Source organism: Bombus flavifrons, chromosome 2 (assembly GCF_040668555.2).
Source record: "Bombus flavifrons isolate JBK064 chromosome 2, iyBomFlav1_principal, whole genome shotgun sequence".
Lineage (NCBI taxonomy): Eukaryota > Metazoa > Arthropoda > Insecta > Hymenoptera > Apidae > Bombus > Bombus flavifrons.
In genome coordinates, this window is record NC_138443.1 from 11,991,176 (window position 1) to 12,008,596 (window position 17,421).

General features: G+C 44.7%; 1 protein-coding gene across 6 annotated transcripts in view; it reads right to left on the reverse strand.

Moving 5' to 3' along the window:
• The window catches only part of Sox102F (transcription factor Sox102F), a 236,849-nt gene that overhangs the window by 204,445 nt on the left and 14,983 nt on the right, over nt 1–17,421 (reverse strand). The window contains exon 1 of one of the 6 annotated variants that reach the window (XM_069131592.1): nt 2,294–2,655. The exons of 1 other annotated variant lie outside the window; for it this stretch is intronic. In XM_069131592.1, coding sequence (XP_068987693.1) covers nt 2,294–2,320 — 27 coding nt within the window. In that variant the 5' untranslated portion in view covers nt 2,321–2,655. Of the gene's footprint in view, nt 1–2,103; nt 2,270–2,293; nt 2,656–17,421 lie in introns of those variants that run through there. 4 more of the 6 variants (XM_069131582.1, XM_069131584.1, XM_069131583.1 and 1 more) reach the window with 4 other exon arrangements.

The window sequence follows — 17,421 nt, forward strand, 5'->3', positions numbered from 1 at the left end:
AATACGTTTTGCATACGTGGTATATACGCGCGCGTACGTATCATTGTCGACGTTCCGTGGCCTAGCGATTGAAACACTACCCGGGCTATATCTCAACAGGTTCGCCGAGCGTTATGAGCGGCTGCTCTACACGGCATTATGTTCTCTGGATGGGCTGGAACGATGCGAAGGGGAGAAGAAGAAGATACCGGTCGCAGTTGTCGGATCAGAATCCTATATTATCGCGCTCTAGAAGCTCCGGGGCAGGTGTATCGGTGACCCTTGTCTTAGCACGTATTCCACACGCATTTTACACCCTACACCCTGGCGGGATAAGACAAAGCGAAATATACCATCGACTATGGCGCGAGAGGACGGCTCGTTCTTCTTCGAGCGCCACAGCTCTAACCGCGACCGCGTGAAACGCCTGTCCGCCAGTTTTTACGCTGTTGCAGCGTTCAAACTGTTTTTAAAGAACCGGTTTCATACCGATTACAGGTGTTTATTATTGTACTTATGCAACGCCGGATTGTTACCGACACCAAGTTATAGGACGAGGTTTGATTTCTATTTTCAGACTGGATAAAAGGGACAGATTCATTGGAAAGCAAATGAAATTAATTAATGACAATTTTTCCGACCGTCGATAAATCTTACACGAATGTATGGCAATGTACAGTGTAGAAGCACATAAATCTGCTTTATTATCATAAATTCGTTACTATGGATAGATTGTAATACCTATTATGCATACCTATTATGCATGTTGGTGTTGTTAGATTATTTGCTTTTAATTGTTATACTTTGGAATTCAAATTAATCGCTTCTATGTCGCAAGACGTCTATTTCTAGTTTACCTGTGCTAATTCCATGCATTTCGATATGAACAGGATACACAAGTTAATTAGGAAAATACGCTGACATATTATCTTTATATCCTTGGAAAAATGAGACATCGAAGTGATTATATACCGGTTGTTGCTTAAGAGAATAATGAGTTTAAACTACTATCGTATTGTTAAAGGTATCGCGTACCAAGTACGTTTAATAAATCGAAAATAATCGTTAGATTGCTTATAACTCTTGACAGATGTCTAACTGCTACGAAATACCCAATTTTCAAGACGTCGATACTAAACTAATCTAACATGCGTAAGTGCATTCGACCCTTGAGCCACCATAAATGATTTTGTCGAGTTACCGGTGCACTTACTCATTCGACGTCATTTTTCACGCTGACGTTCTCTTTAATAAGTAAGCAACAAACCTCATTTAACATCTCACACGCACCGACCTGTTCCATGGTTCCCCCTTCGGAGAACTTGTCAGAATCGAAAATCGCAATTTTCCCGTTAAATACACCTCGCCAGTTAAGGGTTACACTAAACTTTCACGCTTATTAAGGAGGCAGAATCGCGGTGCACCGGCAGCGAGTTAGCTAGCTCGCTCGTGCACACGCAGGCTGCTTGAAATTCACGCTATAAGTTGTATCAACGTCCCGGACATTCAATCCCGGCGTACGTTGCGCGAGCCCGGCCGGTAATGAAACATTTAACGCGCGTTCCCTTATCTCCGCATCTGGTAATATACAACGAACGGTGAGTACGGTGAGGTGCGATAATTCGAGCGCGCGCGCGGCGATTCGCGCCGTTTTTCTCCCCACCATCGGGTACACCGTTCCCGTTACATAATGGCGAGCCTCGAAACGAGCAGGACTGCCACTGAAAAGCAGTCGTGCCCGCGGTGTACAACTCGTTAATCACACAGGCGAACGCTGCCGCGAGTTTTCAAAGCTTTCGCATATACACATGTACGTATGTACACAGACTCGACCGACAGTCGACATTCGGTTCGACAACGTTCTACGTCAAATCCGCGCCGATTCTCTAATTCATCGACGCGTGCGCCAGCCTTTCCTCGCATTGTGAATCGTTTATCGCGCGATCTCCGCCACGATAGTCTATCGCGATGCCGCATTGCACCGCGCGAAAATGTTTTCCCCCGTGGGTAAAGCTACGCGCCGTCCCTGAATGCCAACGTTCTACGATTCCCCTTGACTTTTGTCCGGGGCACTTGAGTTATGTTAAAGTCGGCACAAAGTATAGAAAGTCGGCTCGTACTCACCTCCGAGACAATCGCTGCATTCTACTGTCGTACGTGTCAGCTCGTCAATATCGACGATACGACGTACCTTTACCATTGATTTCTTTGTTAGAGGTTGTTGCACGTTTCACGAATCAGCCCGCGGGCTTATTATCTGATGGAACGTCTCAAACGATCGTTCATTCGAGGGGAAAAGAATGTGGGAACTTACCGGTGCCCGTCGAAGTACTGCGTTCATTGGCCAGAAAATCTCTCGTAGATGTCAAGTTTGTAAATACTATATGTAAGCATAGATGTCAGAAATACGTTGTCGCGCATGTGCGTCACAGCGATTGTTTACCATATAACCACACGCGACGCGGTCAAATGCGTAAATTCGTATACGACTGTTAACGAATGTGATCGACGAATCACATACGATATAACGATCACGTAAATCAGCACTTGTTATTCAGAAATACCGTCGCCGTGTGTACGTAACTTCTGCTCGATACAACAACTATTTACGGAAAAACGAACCTTTTTCGACCGGCTACACGCGGCAACAACTCGAACGCAGCCATATTTGTCTGTTGACTGACAGATGACGCGCCGCAGTCTCTCTAGCGGCAAAATTCGAAATTATAGTGCGCGCTCAAGCGTCGCTGCGATGTTGAGATAATTGAAATGATTTCTTGTTAGAAAGGTAAGTGAATCATTGCTATTGGCATTGCGAGTATGGCTTACGCTGTTTTAATAAAGATGTATCACTGTTTCCTTACTTTACTTAAGTCGCCGTTGCCTTTTATAGTTTTCTATTGGGTAACTATAAACTTCACTAGAATAAATTACTTTTAATAGGGTACAAAGCAACGAATCTAAGAAGTATATTTAAATGTAATTCAGTGGCTCGTGTTATTTGCCAATAATTTATAAGAACTAATAATATTAAGGCCCTTTCGTTACCGCAGTTTAAGTAAAAGTCGTTGTTCGCAGGGAAAATTTCAAACTTTGACATGTTACATAATACGACAAATAGCTTTAGATATAAAATAATAGAGAATGATAAGTAGACAATCCAAGCTGATTTTAGAATGCGTCACATATATGTGAGGCGTAGTAGCGAAAGGCTTAAATACAACGTGTTTCAATTGATAAGAGAAATAGCGACACATTGTGACTCCGAAGATAAAGACGAATTGTAAAAACAAGATGAGTCTTCAATCGTCATTATCATTATAAATGTTTCGTCAGAGCATACACACTAAAAATTAAAATCTCGATACGCATTTTCCATTTTAACATTGATATCGCCTCCAGCATCGCTTAGAATTGTAATATTTCTACAAGTTCGACGGGAATTGCAACGCGTTGTTAATAGATTCACGTCCGTTCGTCGCATGAGCAGGATTCGTTCAAGGTGCGGGTATGATTAGTAATTCAGATCACCGAGAAGTAAGATATTACGCGGCCGGAGTAATTACGGCGTCGGTACGAGTTCTGAAGAGTTCCGAAGATTTTTCCGCAGCGACGTGTCTCCGTTTAGGATGGCTATGCAATTAATGAACCGTCGCGAGTACCGGCCCCGGCACGCCGATCCAGAGTTAAATTTAGCAAGATTTAGCATAACGCTTGGTTAATTAGTCGAATGGAATCTAAGGCATTCGATTAAAGGGGAGTTCGGAATAGGGAACAGAGGACACGGCGGGGCAGCGCTCGCGTGCGTGTAGATCGCGTCCTTGTGTTGCCAAATAGGTAGTGGCGACATCTACTTGGCGCCAGTCCACTCGTTCTGCAAGCGTACCATCCCGACACGTTCTATACGTTGTCGAAGAAGGAGAGGACAGAACACGGAGGACCAGAGAGCAGTACGAAGACGACGAGGTGGAGGACGCGTAGTTCTGTGGCTTCTTCCTCTCGGTTCGAAGTTGCAGCTCTCACCGACACACGGTTGGATCGCCTCGGAAAAAGTTCTTCGCAAAACCAGCGGCGTAATATACGATCCTAGGGTCCCGACCGAGAGCGTCCAACGTTTATCTCTTTCCGATACGGAAGTCTGCCGGAGGAATTAATTGCCTGCCGTGGCACCTTACCACGGCTCCGGCGGCGTCCCGATGCAATATCTGTTCTCCTCCGAGCCATTAGCCGGGCGCATACTTTACATTAGAAAGCACGTAAGAACCGTGAGCACAACGAGGAGACCTGTTCTCTCGCGAAACCTTGTTTTGCAGAATTCTCGCTTCCCCTCAGCTGCCGGCTGAGCTAAAAATCGCTCGACGAAAATCTATCGGCGTGCCGTGGATCGTTAGCGGACCGCGTTCGATCGGCCCCGCTGTGACCCAGACCTGCGCACGTTTCCTTCGTCGTCTTACCATTTTTCGACTTTCGATTATGCATTGCTCGACTAACTAGCGTCAGTGGAGCTAACATCGTCCAGCGAACTGGTTACGCTCGGGATCAACGCTCGATTTGTTTTATTTTACCTAACCATTTCCAAATGTCAAGTCGGAATTAGGTACGGTCGGCACGCACGTTTGACTGATTTAATTATATAGTTTGATATTTTATTTGTAAGAAATATAATGTCAGGTATTATCTATATGAATTAATTAACTTAATAAATGAGAAAAAGATGGAGAGAGAAAGATTCGTTTAACAGTGTACAAATTCTTTCCATAATCAGTGGTTATACCTTATGATGTTTGTCGATATTATTCATTTGTGTTTATTATCACTCATCCAGCCCACAGATTTCACATCCATTGTTCGTACAGCTTACACCTGACAGTAAGTCTCGATCAAGTTCAATGGAGAAAGCCTATTGACAATTCTGTGTCAAGTATGTACGCCACGTTTTTCAGTTTAAAAGAATTTTACAACTTTACCAATTTACTTCATGTAAAGACTTGTAGCGGCACAGGTGTCAAAGGACGACGCGAGTCGAGAGCGATTTATGCTGTTGTTTTGCCTCAGGACATTGACTCAGCCTTGACGCAGAAATATAATGATAAACAAACTCCGGATAAAATAATGAAGACGAATTCAAATTTTCCGTCCCCCCCTCCCCGGACCAGTATAAATAAACGGACGCGATCGCGAACGACAGAGTATCTCCGAGTATCTTACGAGTATTTATCGAGTTACGCGACGAGCATTAATGAGTATTTATTCCACGATTTTATTTTGCGATTTATACTTTGTACTAACGACTCACGTATATGGCTGTATATTAATTTATTATTTTAAATACATTCGACGGTTTCAACAGCCAGCAATCTCGTCCTTTAAACCTCACGTACTAACTATCCTTTACAGATTCTACTGAACGAATGATATATAAAGATACCACTAAACTTGCAGAATAATCCGAAATATCCTCGCTATGTTTAATAAATTAAATTGAATAAACATCTCGTGACAGTAACATCTAAACCAGATCTTAGACATTAAACGAAGCTGGAATTCCTATTCCTATTCCAATAACTCGATCTACCAGTCTTATCCTCGAAGAAGAAACATAAAACGATAATGCAAAGCGTAACGCTCGAGGCATCGAGGACACGGTTAGAGAGCACGTAAAAGAGCGGAGGATCGTTTCGTCCGGGTCAGGCGTTAATTTATATCGCGAACGATGCGGAGCCGGGCGTTATTAACCTGCATGATGGTGACTGGTGTATGCGCTGGGGGCCGCGAAGCGTGAGAATTTGTCTCGGCGGGGACTGGATCGAAGATCGTTCAGGATCAACGACGCCGTTTCAGCATCCATTCTCTCGGCGTTTCCTTCTTCATGTCAGCGGCGATAATGCCGCGTATGCGCCCAGTGACGAGACAATCGGGGGAAAAAAGAATAGCTCGCTCGCGGGACTATACGAGGGACTACGAGAACTTTCACTTCGCGCGGTACACCGGCTTCGATGGTGAATAAGCGCGCGAACCAGCGCGTACAGCTCGAGGAAATCTACGAGAGGCTGCAAAGTGCAGACGAGCAGATAACCTCGTCCGAGTGCAACGCGCGATTCTTTACTGGCCAATTGTTTACCTTCACTTTTCTGTCGTTGATTTCCGTGGAAAAGAAGGCACTTGCAGTATATCTGCTGTACATTTTACGTGGGAAATGAGATTGATGAATGTCTGTCTGTACTTCTATTTCGTTTTGATTAAGGCATATATTAAATGTAATTGTAAAGAATCTTCAATATTCTAAGCGTAGATAGCTTATTGTAAATTAGATGTTTTATTATTGGTAATTTTATCTCAACTTTAGTGATTTATTAGGATTTAGACTAGAAACCTTTTCTCGTTATTTGCATCAGGAATATATTTTTACTCCAGCACTTCTACCGTTGATTTTAGACACGATACTTGAAAGCGTAAGGCGGATCGAAGCAAATCACCAAGCATGTAATGTCATCACCTTCGTCAATTTTGGAGTGAATGGTTTCGAACCTATCTATTTTCATCCTATTTTTTTCTATAGGAAGACTCACGCAAAGTTGGACTGGTGTGTGAAGCGTGTATAACCTCTTACCTCTGAGCGATCCTATATACCTATATATAGTAGATCCTATATATAGTAGAAATTGCTATTCTATTCCTAACTTTTTCCATTAAGTATAAAGCAACAAAAATAAAATACCAAGTAGGTGTACAAACTTGAAAAGGTCAGTGTCCAAAAGATTCCAGCCGCATTCCTTTTTCTCTCTTTTTGACACGAATTGGTATATTTTTTGACAAACAGGAAAACGTGCGTGGCACGCAATCGCAATGATTTATACAGTCGGCGATGACAAGATTTCCAAGTAGTTACGTTTGCTTGCGTAACGGGCAAATTATACGGTAGAAGTAACGATCTCTTTGCAGTCTCCTTAAAGACACTTACCGGGGCTGTTGTCGTTCGACGTGTAATTTGAATGGCGTTTCATTTGTACGAACGCACGGTTATACGTCATGCTATTTTACGGGGCGAATAATTTCAATGTTTTACCGACTTTCCGAGCGGTCATTGACTTACTCCATGAAACCTTCGTATTTAATTACTCGTGAAGAATACTGATTAAGCGATACCTTTTAAAGATTACGACAAAGTCGGTTTTCCCGCGCGAAATGCCACGCTCGAACTGCGGAATTAATATCTCAATTTTACCGGCATTCATTGGCTAGCCTACGATCGTAGAACCGCAATAATTCTGTTAAAAACCGTGCGGCTGTTATGAAAGTAATTTATACCGCGATAAATGGCACCGGTCTAGCAGAAATCGTATTAACCTTTGTCGTGTAAGAATATTACGCACCGCCGTTACTTCATTCAATTACATTTTTGAGGATTATAGTTGTTTATATTACACGGTAATAATATTACACAAAATAGTATTGTTTTTAATACGGAATGTAGCAATACGAATAATTAATTTAATAATTATTTCGATTCATCCCAGTCTTCTCAATTTTGCGTAAAAATATTCAATTCTGGCAAGAAGTGATTGTTATTATATATATATAGAAATTTTAGATATCCGAACTCTTCATATTAATTGCAAATAAAGCGTGATTGTTTCACGAAGCTGCTTGGTGATTACGTTCGTTAAGTCACAAATCGAATCGATTTCCCCTTTCAAACGTCCAAGTCGATTCGATTCTCGTGCAGCTTTTTAACATTTTGCAAGAGGAAGAAAGAACCGCTTAACTGTTAGATTAAATTGTACATTGAGTAGTTGCGTGGATGTGGCGCGCGTAGCCCGCGGCGGAAATTCCGCGGATCGATCTATCGGGCGAATGGGTCTCGTTCAATAGCCATTGATAGATTCGAATTTCGGTGCTGTAACTTAACTGCACGACGACGAAACAACATTGGCTGACAATCTATTAACGTCGGATTCGGAACGCAGATCGACCCGCCGATATTCGCGTGTCTGTCATTTATGTAAATCGTGTTTGTTCGAATTATCGAAATCCTGGCCCAATTAATATCTTATTACTCGTTTAAATCAAGCTCCGCTATGCCCCTCGTGCTTAAAACATTTAACATTCTGCAATCGTGTCGCGATCGATACGCGTATGCTGATTGACCGATTCTTGCGAAACACGTGAAACTGGAGTTTGTTACGGTTGGAAAGCGTTTGATGTAAACTCCAAGTAATTACTTATTGATGCATTTGCAACTGTTTGTGACGAAAGAATAGGAAATATATAATAGTTCCAGCTTCAAAAGATGTTGAACTTTCTCTTCCAAACTCTTTCGTACCAAACATGTAGCGACGTTAAGATTATATTTTATTTTACAATTCCCCGGTAACCCCTATATTCATCGACGAAACGCAGTCGGATAGACCGCAACGATCGTGAATTGGCTCCATGTACAAGCGGATAGATCAGGGAGGCACGCACGATGAATCGCACGGTGAATCGCTCGGTGCGCCTCATCGGAAGGGAATACTAATTTTATCGCGGCATCGAAGTCGCTAGGACTATTAATATATCATAACTAATACGCTACACGTCGCAAAACTCGGCGAACGCGCCCGTCACGCCAAGAATAAAGACATTAGGCCTGGTCTCGAACGCCGCTTTTAATAGCGATCTCATTCTTCTTCCGTTAATATCGCTTGCGTAACACCCTCAACAGGATGTCTCAAGCTCATTACGCGCTGCTGCTGGTCGATATAGCCCACCCTTTGAACGCAACCGCCGCAGAAAAGTCGCGTACTCGTTACGTTGATATATTATAGTTTAATTTACGGCTAAGACAAGAGCAATCCCCAGAAGAGTCTTTTCTATCTCGTATCGTGCGATTTATACTACACTGTCTTCTTTGCGTTAGTATGGTGCCTTCGGTCCGACCACAGCGAACGATCTTCCATCGTTCGCGAGAATTCGAGCGATCGACCATACCTCGTGTCATGGCGTCGCTCTTACGGAACTCGAAGGCGAGATTTTGCGGCGGCGTCGAATCGCATCGGGCGACGATAAATCAAGAAACTGGAAGGCGCGAAACGGACAAAGAGCGAAGGAAGAAAAGTGGCAACAGAACAGGGTAGGGGGTACACGGGGAGAAATAAAAATCGAACACGATCGAGGACACCGCCAAGCGTTCCTTACCGTTCTGGCCATGTCGAGCCGGCACGGATCGGAAGTCGAGTGCGTTCAATCGTTAATCATGCGGTCGAGCAAAAAGAAACTCCATTGGAAATCGCGCTTGAGTCGATTGTGTGCACGCGTTTTTGTCGGCGTTCTCGGGTGTGCTATGTAAGTACCACCACCGGCACCACTAGCCACACAGAGTCCCGCGCCCCTTATATTGTATCGACGTATTGTTGACTCACATACATTTTCGTTCTGGCAACCAATAAATCTTCGCCCGTTTCCTCTTACAAACCATTACCGAACGAGAACTCGGGTACTCGTGACGCTGGATCGCAAAGCGTCGCGTCGTCGACGATGACGGTGACGATGGCTAGAAGAGTACGAAGACGGAAAAGTAAGAAGCCATTGAGTGGCATGAACGTGGTTGGAATTAATTTCATCTCTTGCTACGCTGCTAGCGCTCACGCAACCACAGCGGATGAATGGTTCTGCACCTGCTTAGAAAAGAGTCATTACCGATTGCTCGGTGCAAAGACAACGGGGCAAACTGTACCTACCATGTGCCCCTTCTTCTTGCGACAGACAGTGGGAACGGCAATTTGTTCGAGAGCTTCGTTAACGTTCGGTGTATATCGTTAGAGGCGATCCGATTGCTCAACCGGTGGTAAATACCAAACGGAACTTGTAAATCATTAACAACTGACCCAAGTCAGTAGCGTAACGAGTTTTATTCAAAATGTAGTGCGACCATAGAAATAACAAAATTTAATCTATGATGCAGAAAGAATCTTAAGTAGCCATTGTCCACAACTATACTCCCTCCGATTATTTCCTTTCGTAGAATCGATTCTAAAGTCATCGATCGTATCTACGCTCGAGAAGCGTAAAAATTACAGCCATAAACGAGCGTACGCCATGGCTACTGTACTCCGGTGTTACGACGTGTCGCGTCAGTCTGTTTGTTCCTTTCGATTTTGAGACAAACGCGCAACACAGTTGGTCTACATCGCGGTAGTCGCAATATTCTTGAGTCGTTCGTACGCATCTACCACTTCAGTGAAGTGGCCAGACAGGACAAGTTCTTGGTTAATTACTGTCGAGTCTTATGTATACATATACATCTATATGTATATATTTTACAGAAGGAGGCCGAGCACGGAGGAAACGACAGAGGTTTGCAAAGTTGAAGGAAGAGGAAACGAAGTGACTCGGCGAGAAAGAGGGAAAGAGAGAATGGGAGCTGGACTCTGTGCAGAGAGAAAGGGGAAAAGGGAGTAGGAGAGGCCGAAGCGGAACCAGAGGAGATGACCGAACGAGATGCTCTTTGAGACACTGAGAGCTCCAATAAAGCCGGACCAATTACTGACTACCGTCCTTTCCCATTCCCTATTGATTTGCATTCAAATAGATGTTATACTCTAAGTAGTCGGATCCTAATGGATTATCAGTTCGAGTCATCGCGAGAGCTTCAAAGCTCTACTCATTCCCTTTCCACACAGAACCGCCTCCTTTCCAATCCTCCTATATCCACTGTTTCATCCATTTCCTAATGAAACCTCCTCGGATTGGCCCTTTTTCTAAACTTACCTAATGATCAGCTCGAAACTTATCCCGATGCCGCGTGTACACCCCTAAGAGAAATTTCTCTCTTTCTCTCCTCGTTCTACCTTTCTTAACCCGACGTAGAAATCGTTCCTCAAGATCCTTTCGCGAAAGTAGTTAACGGAGTCTGGGAGAAGCGTGAAATTAAACGGTTTGGATCGTCGCGACTTTTCCATCGCGAAAACGATCTCTTCAAACCCTTTCGAACACTGAAAGAATATGTTGGTGAATCCTTGACAGATAGATAACGATTCGTAACGATAACCCTGAACGATGCCCAAGAAATGTGAAAGAAGAACGACTAAATATTATTCGTTAACCAGCCAGGAATCGCACGGTTCGTAATCTCTATTCATCGATGGCATTTTCTCCGGACGAATAATCGCTCAGTGGATAATTTAAGCGAAAAACCACGGGCCACAGGTCAGGCCACGCGATACGAATTTCCGAGGTTCACGTTTCAATATCTCGAGGATGGGGGAAGGAGCTTACGGAGACTAGTGAGCACACTTGTCGGGCGCCATTCTGTGCCAGTGGACCCGTGTAATGAGTTAAAATGAGTTTGGAATAATCGCGGAGTCTGGTTCGCCTCGCAATGACCAGGCGGGAGCAGAGATGTGACCACGGGGTTGGAGAAGGAAAAGGGCTGGAGATAGAGGCGGAGGAGAAAAAGGGGCAAAGCACGAAAAAGAGAAAAAGAGAGAGTAAGGCAAGAGAACCAAATGTACGGGGACGACTTTGTAGGCATACACACGAGCAGGCTACGTATGTACACACGAACAAGAGAGGATGAGAGGCAGTGAGAGAGCGCGTGTCCGGTATCCGGCTCGCTAATTAGCTGCAAGGTGGGATAAAGAGTGGCCGAGTCGAAAACATTAAAGCCAGCAGCAGGGTGGAAGTGTAATGGACGTTGACGTATGGCCGGTATAGCTACCGAGAGGTCCGCTGCTGATGCCGGAGAAGTACTTGGCAACGACTTTCCATATACAGGGAGAACGCAAAGTACGTGTCCCAGCTCTTTCTTTCAAGATCTTGCTCGTGTCGATCTTTAATCGCTCGACAGCCCGCGGCCACGTGTACTGAATAATCCTCGATCGTTCTATAACCTCCGAAGAGAGTGACCGACGCGTTATTATTCAGATTCGTCGGCGTATCGGCCTCGCCATGTAATTTCGCGAAATTAGACCCAAGTGCAACGATCTCGATTCGCCTCTGTAATCTTGCAGTCGTTGTGTTACAATGTAACCAACAATCGCCTGCCGTGATTAACGCACCGCTCGCATAGCTATGGTTTCTAGACACGCGCTTCTTCCCGAGGATACCGCGGTTACACCTTGATGCTGCGTTTCGTGAGAATTGCGAAGAAATCTCAGAGATTATTGACTAATTCGTCGAACATCTGGAATCGACTGTTTCGAGTAGTAAGATTAGAGAACTTCCTTGAATCTTGTCAAAAAGACAAAGATTGTTCTGGTACGGTCGGGACTCCAATTTCTCGTACCACGAAGTTATTACGAAATTGTAACGTACCAATTAGAAAGTGTGACTGGAAGATGGTTAATTAATTTAAGATTCTACAACGAGCATTGGGTGCCATTTCAAACAGGCGCGAGTCCAGCCAGACGCGGTTTCAAATAGTTGTTTGTCAGGCGATCGTTAAGAGCTAGAAGAATCGGAGGGACACGTAGCCATCGTGGATTTATTCCGGGAAGGTTAGTCGGATCGTCGTGTTAATTCACACCATGCGTAATATATGCAATCCGCGTAGATGTACCGGCAATACTTACATGCACACGCGGCAGCGTGACCTCCTCAGAGAAGATTCGACGACGAACGCGGTGGCGTTGAGAATCCTGGCGCGTAGGAGTCGTGGGGATGGCTCAGGGTTGGTTGATTGCTTTACGATGACATTATATGCGGCGGTAAAGTCATGGCACTGCGCATAATAAAGTGCACGGGGTCAACAATAGTCGACGAAGACTGCCGAGTGGTTGTACCGCTCTGCGTTTTAGTTAAATCGGACTCGGGTCGAGGATGAACGGCCACGGCACGTAGGAAACGAGCTCCATCTTGAAAGAGGGGCAGAAACGGTATTCAGACGTACACCGCGTAGATAAATCCTCCACTCAGCCGGACACACTTCATGCACAAATTAAAGCATAAAAAACCCCTTGCCATCCGGTTGCGGGGGCCGCGAGAGTTGAGGACGGGGGTATAAGAGAGGGAGAAAAGCGAGGGCGGGAGATAGAGAGACATAGTCGGAAAGATGAGTAACGGGGGCTAAAGGGGGTTCAGGCCGACGACTGAAAGAGGAGGTCGCGTGTTGGTTGGTTGGTTCCGAACGGAACGAAGGGAGAAGGGGATCGGGCGGTCGGTCGGTCGGATAGGTTATACCATCTTTCATGTAATTACTGACATAAAATGCCAGAAGATTTTCGCCCTTTCCTTTCCTCCGTTCCCCACCTACAACTTCGCGGTCTCTCCGATCGCCTTCTCTCTTCCCCCTGAATTTCTCTCTACCCGCACTCTTTTTCTCCTTTTCCCTTCTGTGTCCGTTTTCTCTGACTGTCTTCCTCCTTCTTTCTCGATTCGTTCCTCCTTCACCCCGTCTCTTGTCCGTCCTTTCTCTCTCTCTCTCTCTCGGCGTCGGTTCTCGCTCTTTCGTGTCTTTTTCTCCTCCGCGGAGTAGAAAATTTTCAATTCCATTCATGTAAATTATTGTAGCGCACCGACTCTCGACATGTGCAACTTGTATTAATGACGCAGTAAAGGAGCAGACGGGCGGAGAGCTGCCCATTAGCGGATGAAAGCGGAGGGCTCTCAGCGCATAGCCCGATAATAGCCCGACTTATACCCACCGAGGCTGTGTAGTTTAGCCCACGTTACGAGTCTGCCGTGCCTCTGCCCTGCCTCTCTGCCTCTGCCTGACTGCCGACCTGCCTCGGCCCTCTCCGCTGTTTCCTATCCCTGGCCGTTTGCTCGCCCGCGCTCCTCTTTCACGATACGCCTCTTCCTTATCTTCCTTACACCTCCCTTTTCTCCTTACTTTCCTCTCTATTCCCGTGTTACCGTTCGCTTACTGCCCTTACCGCCTCCCTATCACGTTTCGAGCCGAACGATTATGATTTTGATTCGTTTAAATAATCCCTTTCTTATACCTTCTTTGTCGCATTTTATACACTTTGTTCTACAGTACTAGAATTACCAATCTTTGCCGTGTCCCCAGATGCATTTCATATAAATGATTACAATCAATGCACCAACTAACGAACTAATAATAACGTATCTACACCCAGGAAAATAAATATTAAGCTTGTTAGAGGTAGCTACGTATCTGCAGCAATTATACAAAAAATCGGAAATCCCTCACTTTCTAGTACCAAACTCTTGAAGTGGTTACCACTTCTAAGAAAACTCTACATCTGGCCCTTTTAGTTTTCTCAAGCACTGAAGCCATCGACAGCGTATAAACAATAGACTGGGACGAAGGCAGACCATAGACAGTAGACAGGCGACGATGGCATCGGGGTTTTCAGTCATAGGGTAATAGGCTAGCGTGCGGATCTGGACCAGCTCAAATTATATTCCTACTTGTACTTACACTTCTGTATTAAAATATATTTTGTACTTTACAATTTATGTTTACTTTACTGTTTATACATCTAATAACCTCAACACAAACTATTTCGACGTATCCATCTAACATCAACGTCATAACCATCTCAACTAGTCTCCGTAACCTTATAGTGAAACGTAGTCGCTATCCGCCAATTAATACGTATTTTCCAATTTACCAATTGTCATCGACACCCAATGTAACTCTTCGTTAGCAAACACCTCTGACAACCTTCTATCTAGGACGGTCCCTTCCCCGCGAGTAGCGTTGAAAGAACACGTTGAAAGGATTTATTAACTGGCGTCGATACTCAATTATACCGCGAGGCGGTCGAACGGGCGCGCGAGGCGAGAACGAGTGGGAGTACGGAGTCGCGCGAAGACAAATTGTAACATTACGCGTGGCGGAGGAGTCGAGGCGCGATAACGGGGACCTGTATACGCGCCGCTGGAAAAAAAGCTGCGTGAGCGCGAGCCGAGCTCTCCGCGGACGCAGCCTACGGTGAAACAGAGTGCGGTTTCAGTAGCAACGACTATATCGCTGGTACAGTGGCGGTAACGGTATCTCCGCATCGGTTTAAATTTACCCGATCACCGGCCAGCCTTCCTACCTGCCTGTTTGTGCGTGCACACGCACGCGAATATGCATTGGTCGAGAGCTCATGAAAATCGAGACGATCCTATCCTCGGATATTGCTCGTACCGGCCAAATATGGAGAAAGGCAGTATATCGGAAACAATCGGCTTGTGGCAAACTAGCATGAACTTTTATAGTTTCCTATGTTTACTGTGTTCTGTCTAAATCGTGATATTTTGCTCCTTCGAGTTTAGCCTATTGAATAGATATGGAGGAAAACACTATTTGTTAAATAAGCAATTTATGACAAGCTGCTGTAAACTTTTATGCCTTACTACGTTTGGTATATACGCAACCAGCAGAATAGTATATCTTATTGTTTCTTTAGAAATAATCAAGGGGTCGAATAGTTGCACTTGTTTAAAGACACGTGAGAAAAGAACGAAGAGATAACCATTCGTAAGGAATTTTATGCAGATCGATTTATTGGTTATCCGTATTCTAGACTGATATATTATCGAGTACTTATTTCTATTGCTCGAGAAATACCAAATCTCTATCTCCCATTCCAAAGAAAATAAAATCCAATTAAACGTTTATAACGGTACGCACCATAAATATACCGCTTGTTAACTTTTCAATCACTCATTCCCCTTATGCTATTGCACCAATATCCCTGAATCCTCGAGTAGAAACACCCATTCAGGCCCATCGCCTTCGTTCAAAGACTCGTTCCCATCGTTGCACGCATTCTTCGTTCTACAGCTCGATTTACATAAACGGTAAAATACACAGCTGGATTTTCCCCACTGAAAATGAACCGACCGTTCCGTGGGGGCCAGCATGTGGTAAATAAGGTATTAATGGGCCCTGGTCAGGCCCAGACAAACCTTCGAGCGCCACTCGTTACCATATAATAAAGTGATTTTCGACCGGTCAGCCCTTCGTGACCTTCTTGTGGCGTTGTAATGATAGGAAAGAGAGGTAGAAAGAAACTGAAGAGAAAAGCAAAAGAATTATGGCCAGAACCTACCAGTGGACTTGTTCATCTTCTGGCGAATCGTTTTATTAACCAGGAAAGTTTAATCGATCGTTTATCTGATCAAATTTAACAATTATTCATATTTGATACCAGATTCTCTATATATTTCTCTGGTGACGGACATAGGATGATCGCAACAACCTTTTCCGACCACGTCGACTGGAGATAAGCTCTCGTATACTCGCGGACCAACATTTTCTGTGTAGATCAAGGAAAAGCTGGGAAGAAAAGAACGAATGAAGAAAAAGCGGACACGAGGGTGCAGGGAAAGGGGTGAAAGACGGACACGTGGGTTATTTGCATTTCCCGTATGACTTTTTAGATTAACGCAGCCAAGTACACAGAGCATAAAGAGCTGGGGCGCGATAAAGAAACGAAAGATACGGAGCGGACGCGCGGAGATGAGACACGATATATTTCTGCCTTTCCTTTAACGGGTGCGTCCTACACTTTGTACTCTCTCTCTCTCTCTCTCTCTCTCTTTCTCGTAGTCGGAAAGCGAGATTCCACTGTCTACCGTCGGTCTCTTCTTCCTCTTTTTCGCGTTCCGCTTCCTCTCGATCGCCTACCAAGATTCGAATCTCATTTCGTCAAACACGAGACGTCCTTGTGACTCGTTAAGGCCACGCTTGCAGGTGAATAACGCAGCGCGAAGAGTCGGTCTATTTGCGTGGAACCATCGACCTCGCCTTCGATGCGCTTTTCCTTGATAAGGAGGAAAAATTTCTCGCTCAATTCTTTGGAGAAGAGCTATTTAAGAAAGGTGAACAAACAGGACGAATTTACGAGGCAATGCTGGAGTTCTGTTGATCATTGTTGCTGCGTAAGACGTTACATATATCTGATACAACATGCATGAGAAATACTAAAATGTCTAAACAAGCAACAAATCGACGACTCAGGAAAATATAACGAACGCGCCTCGTCGATATATCCACGACTATAAAATGTACACAAGTTAAACCAAAACGCGTTGTTCCACATAAAGGAGAAACAGACAAGTGCCATTCCATTTACCGATCATTCGAGAAAACTTCTCTCGTCCGGGACAGTAACGGGATCGAGGCACGCGTTGCTCGATCTCCCGAACGTAGATCGTTATATTGCGCATCGTTATCTCGCGGTCGTTAAAGATCGCAAGCATAATGCTTGTAAGCCGAGTGAATTCGATCTAACGGGAACGCATGCCGGTCTTGTCAATTGTTCGAGAAACAGTCGGCCGAAACGGGATACGCATCTCGAGGTAATAGATTAGCTCGCCGCCGCTTTCTGTCGAACCGACTACCGCGTCTCCTTCGGTCAATGTTCTCTGGATAACGTAAGCCACGAAACTGTGCGTTCAGAAACTATTCGATTACATTCCATGAACCTTTCATATCCAACTTAAGCCGAATCAGATTCGATATACCGACATATCGATCGACACGACACAATCCCTATTCGA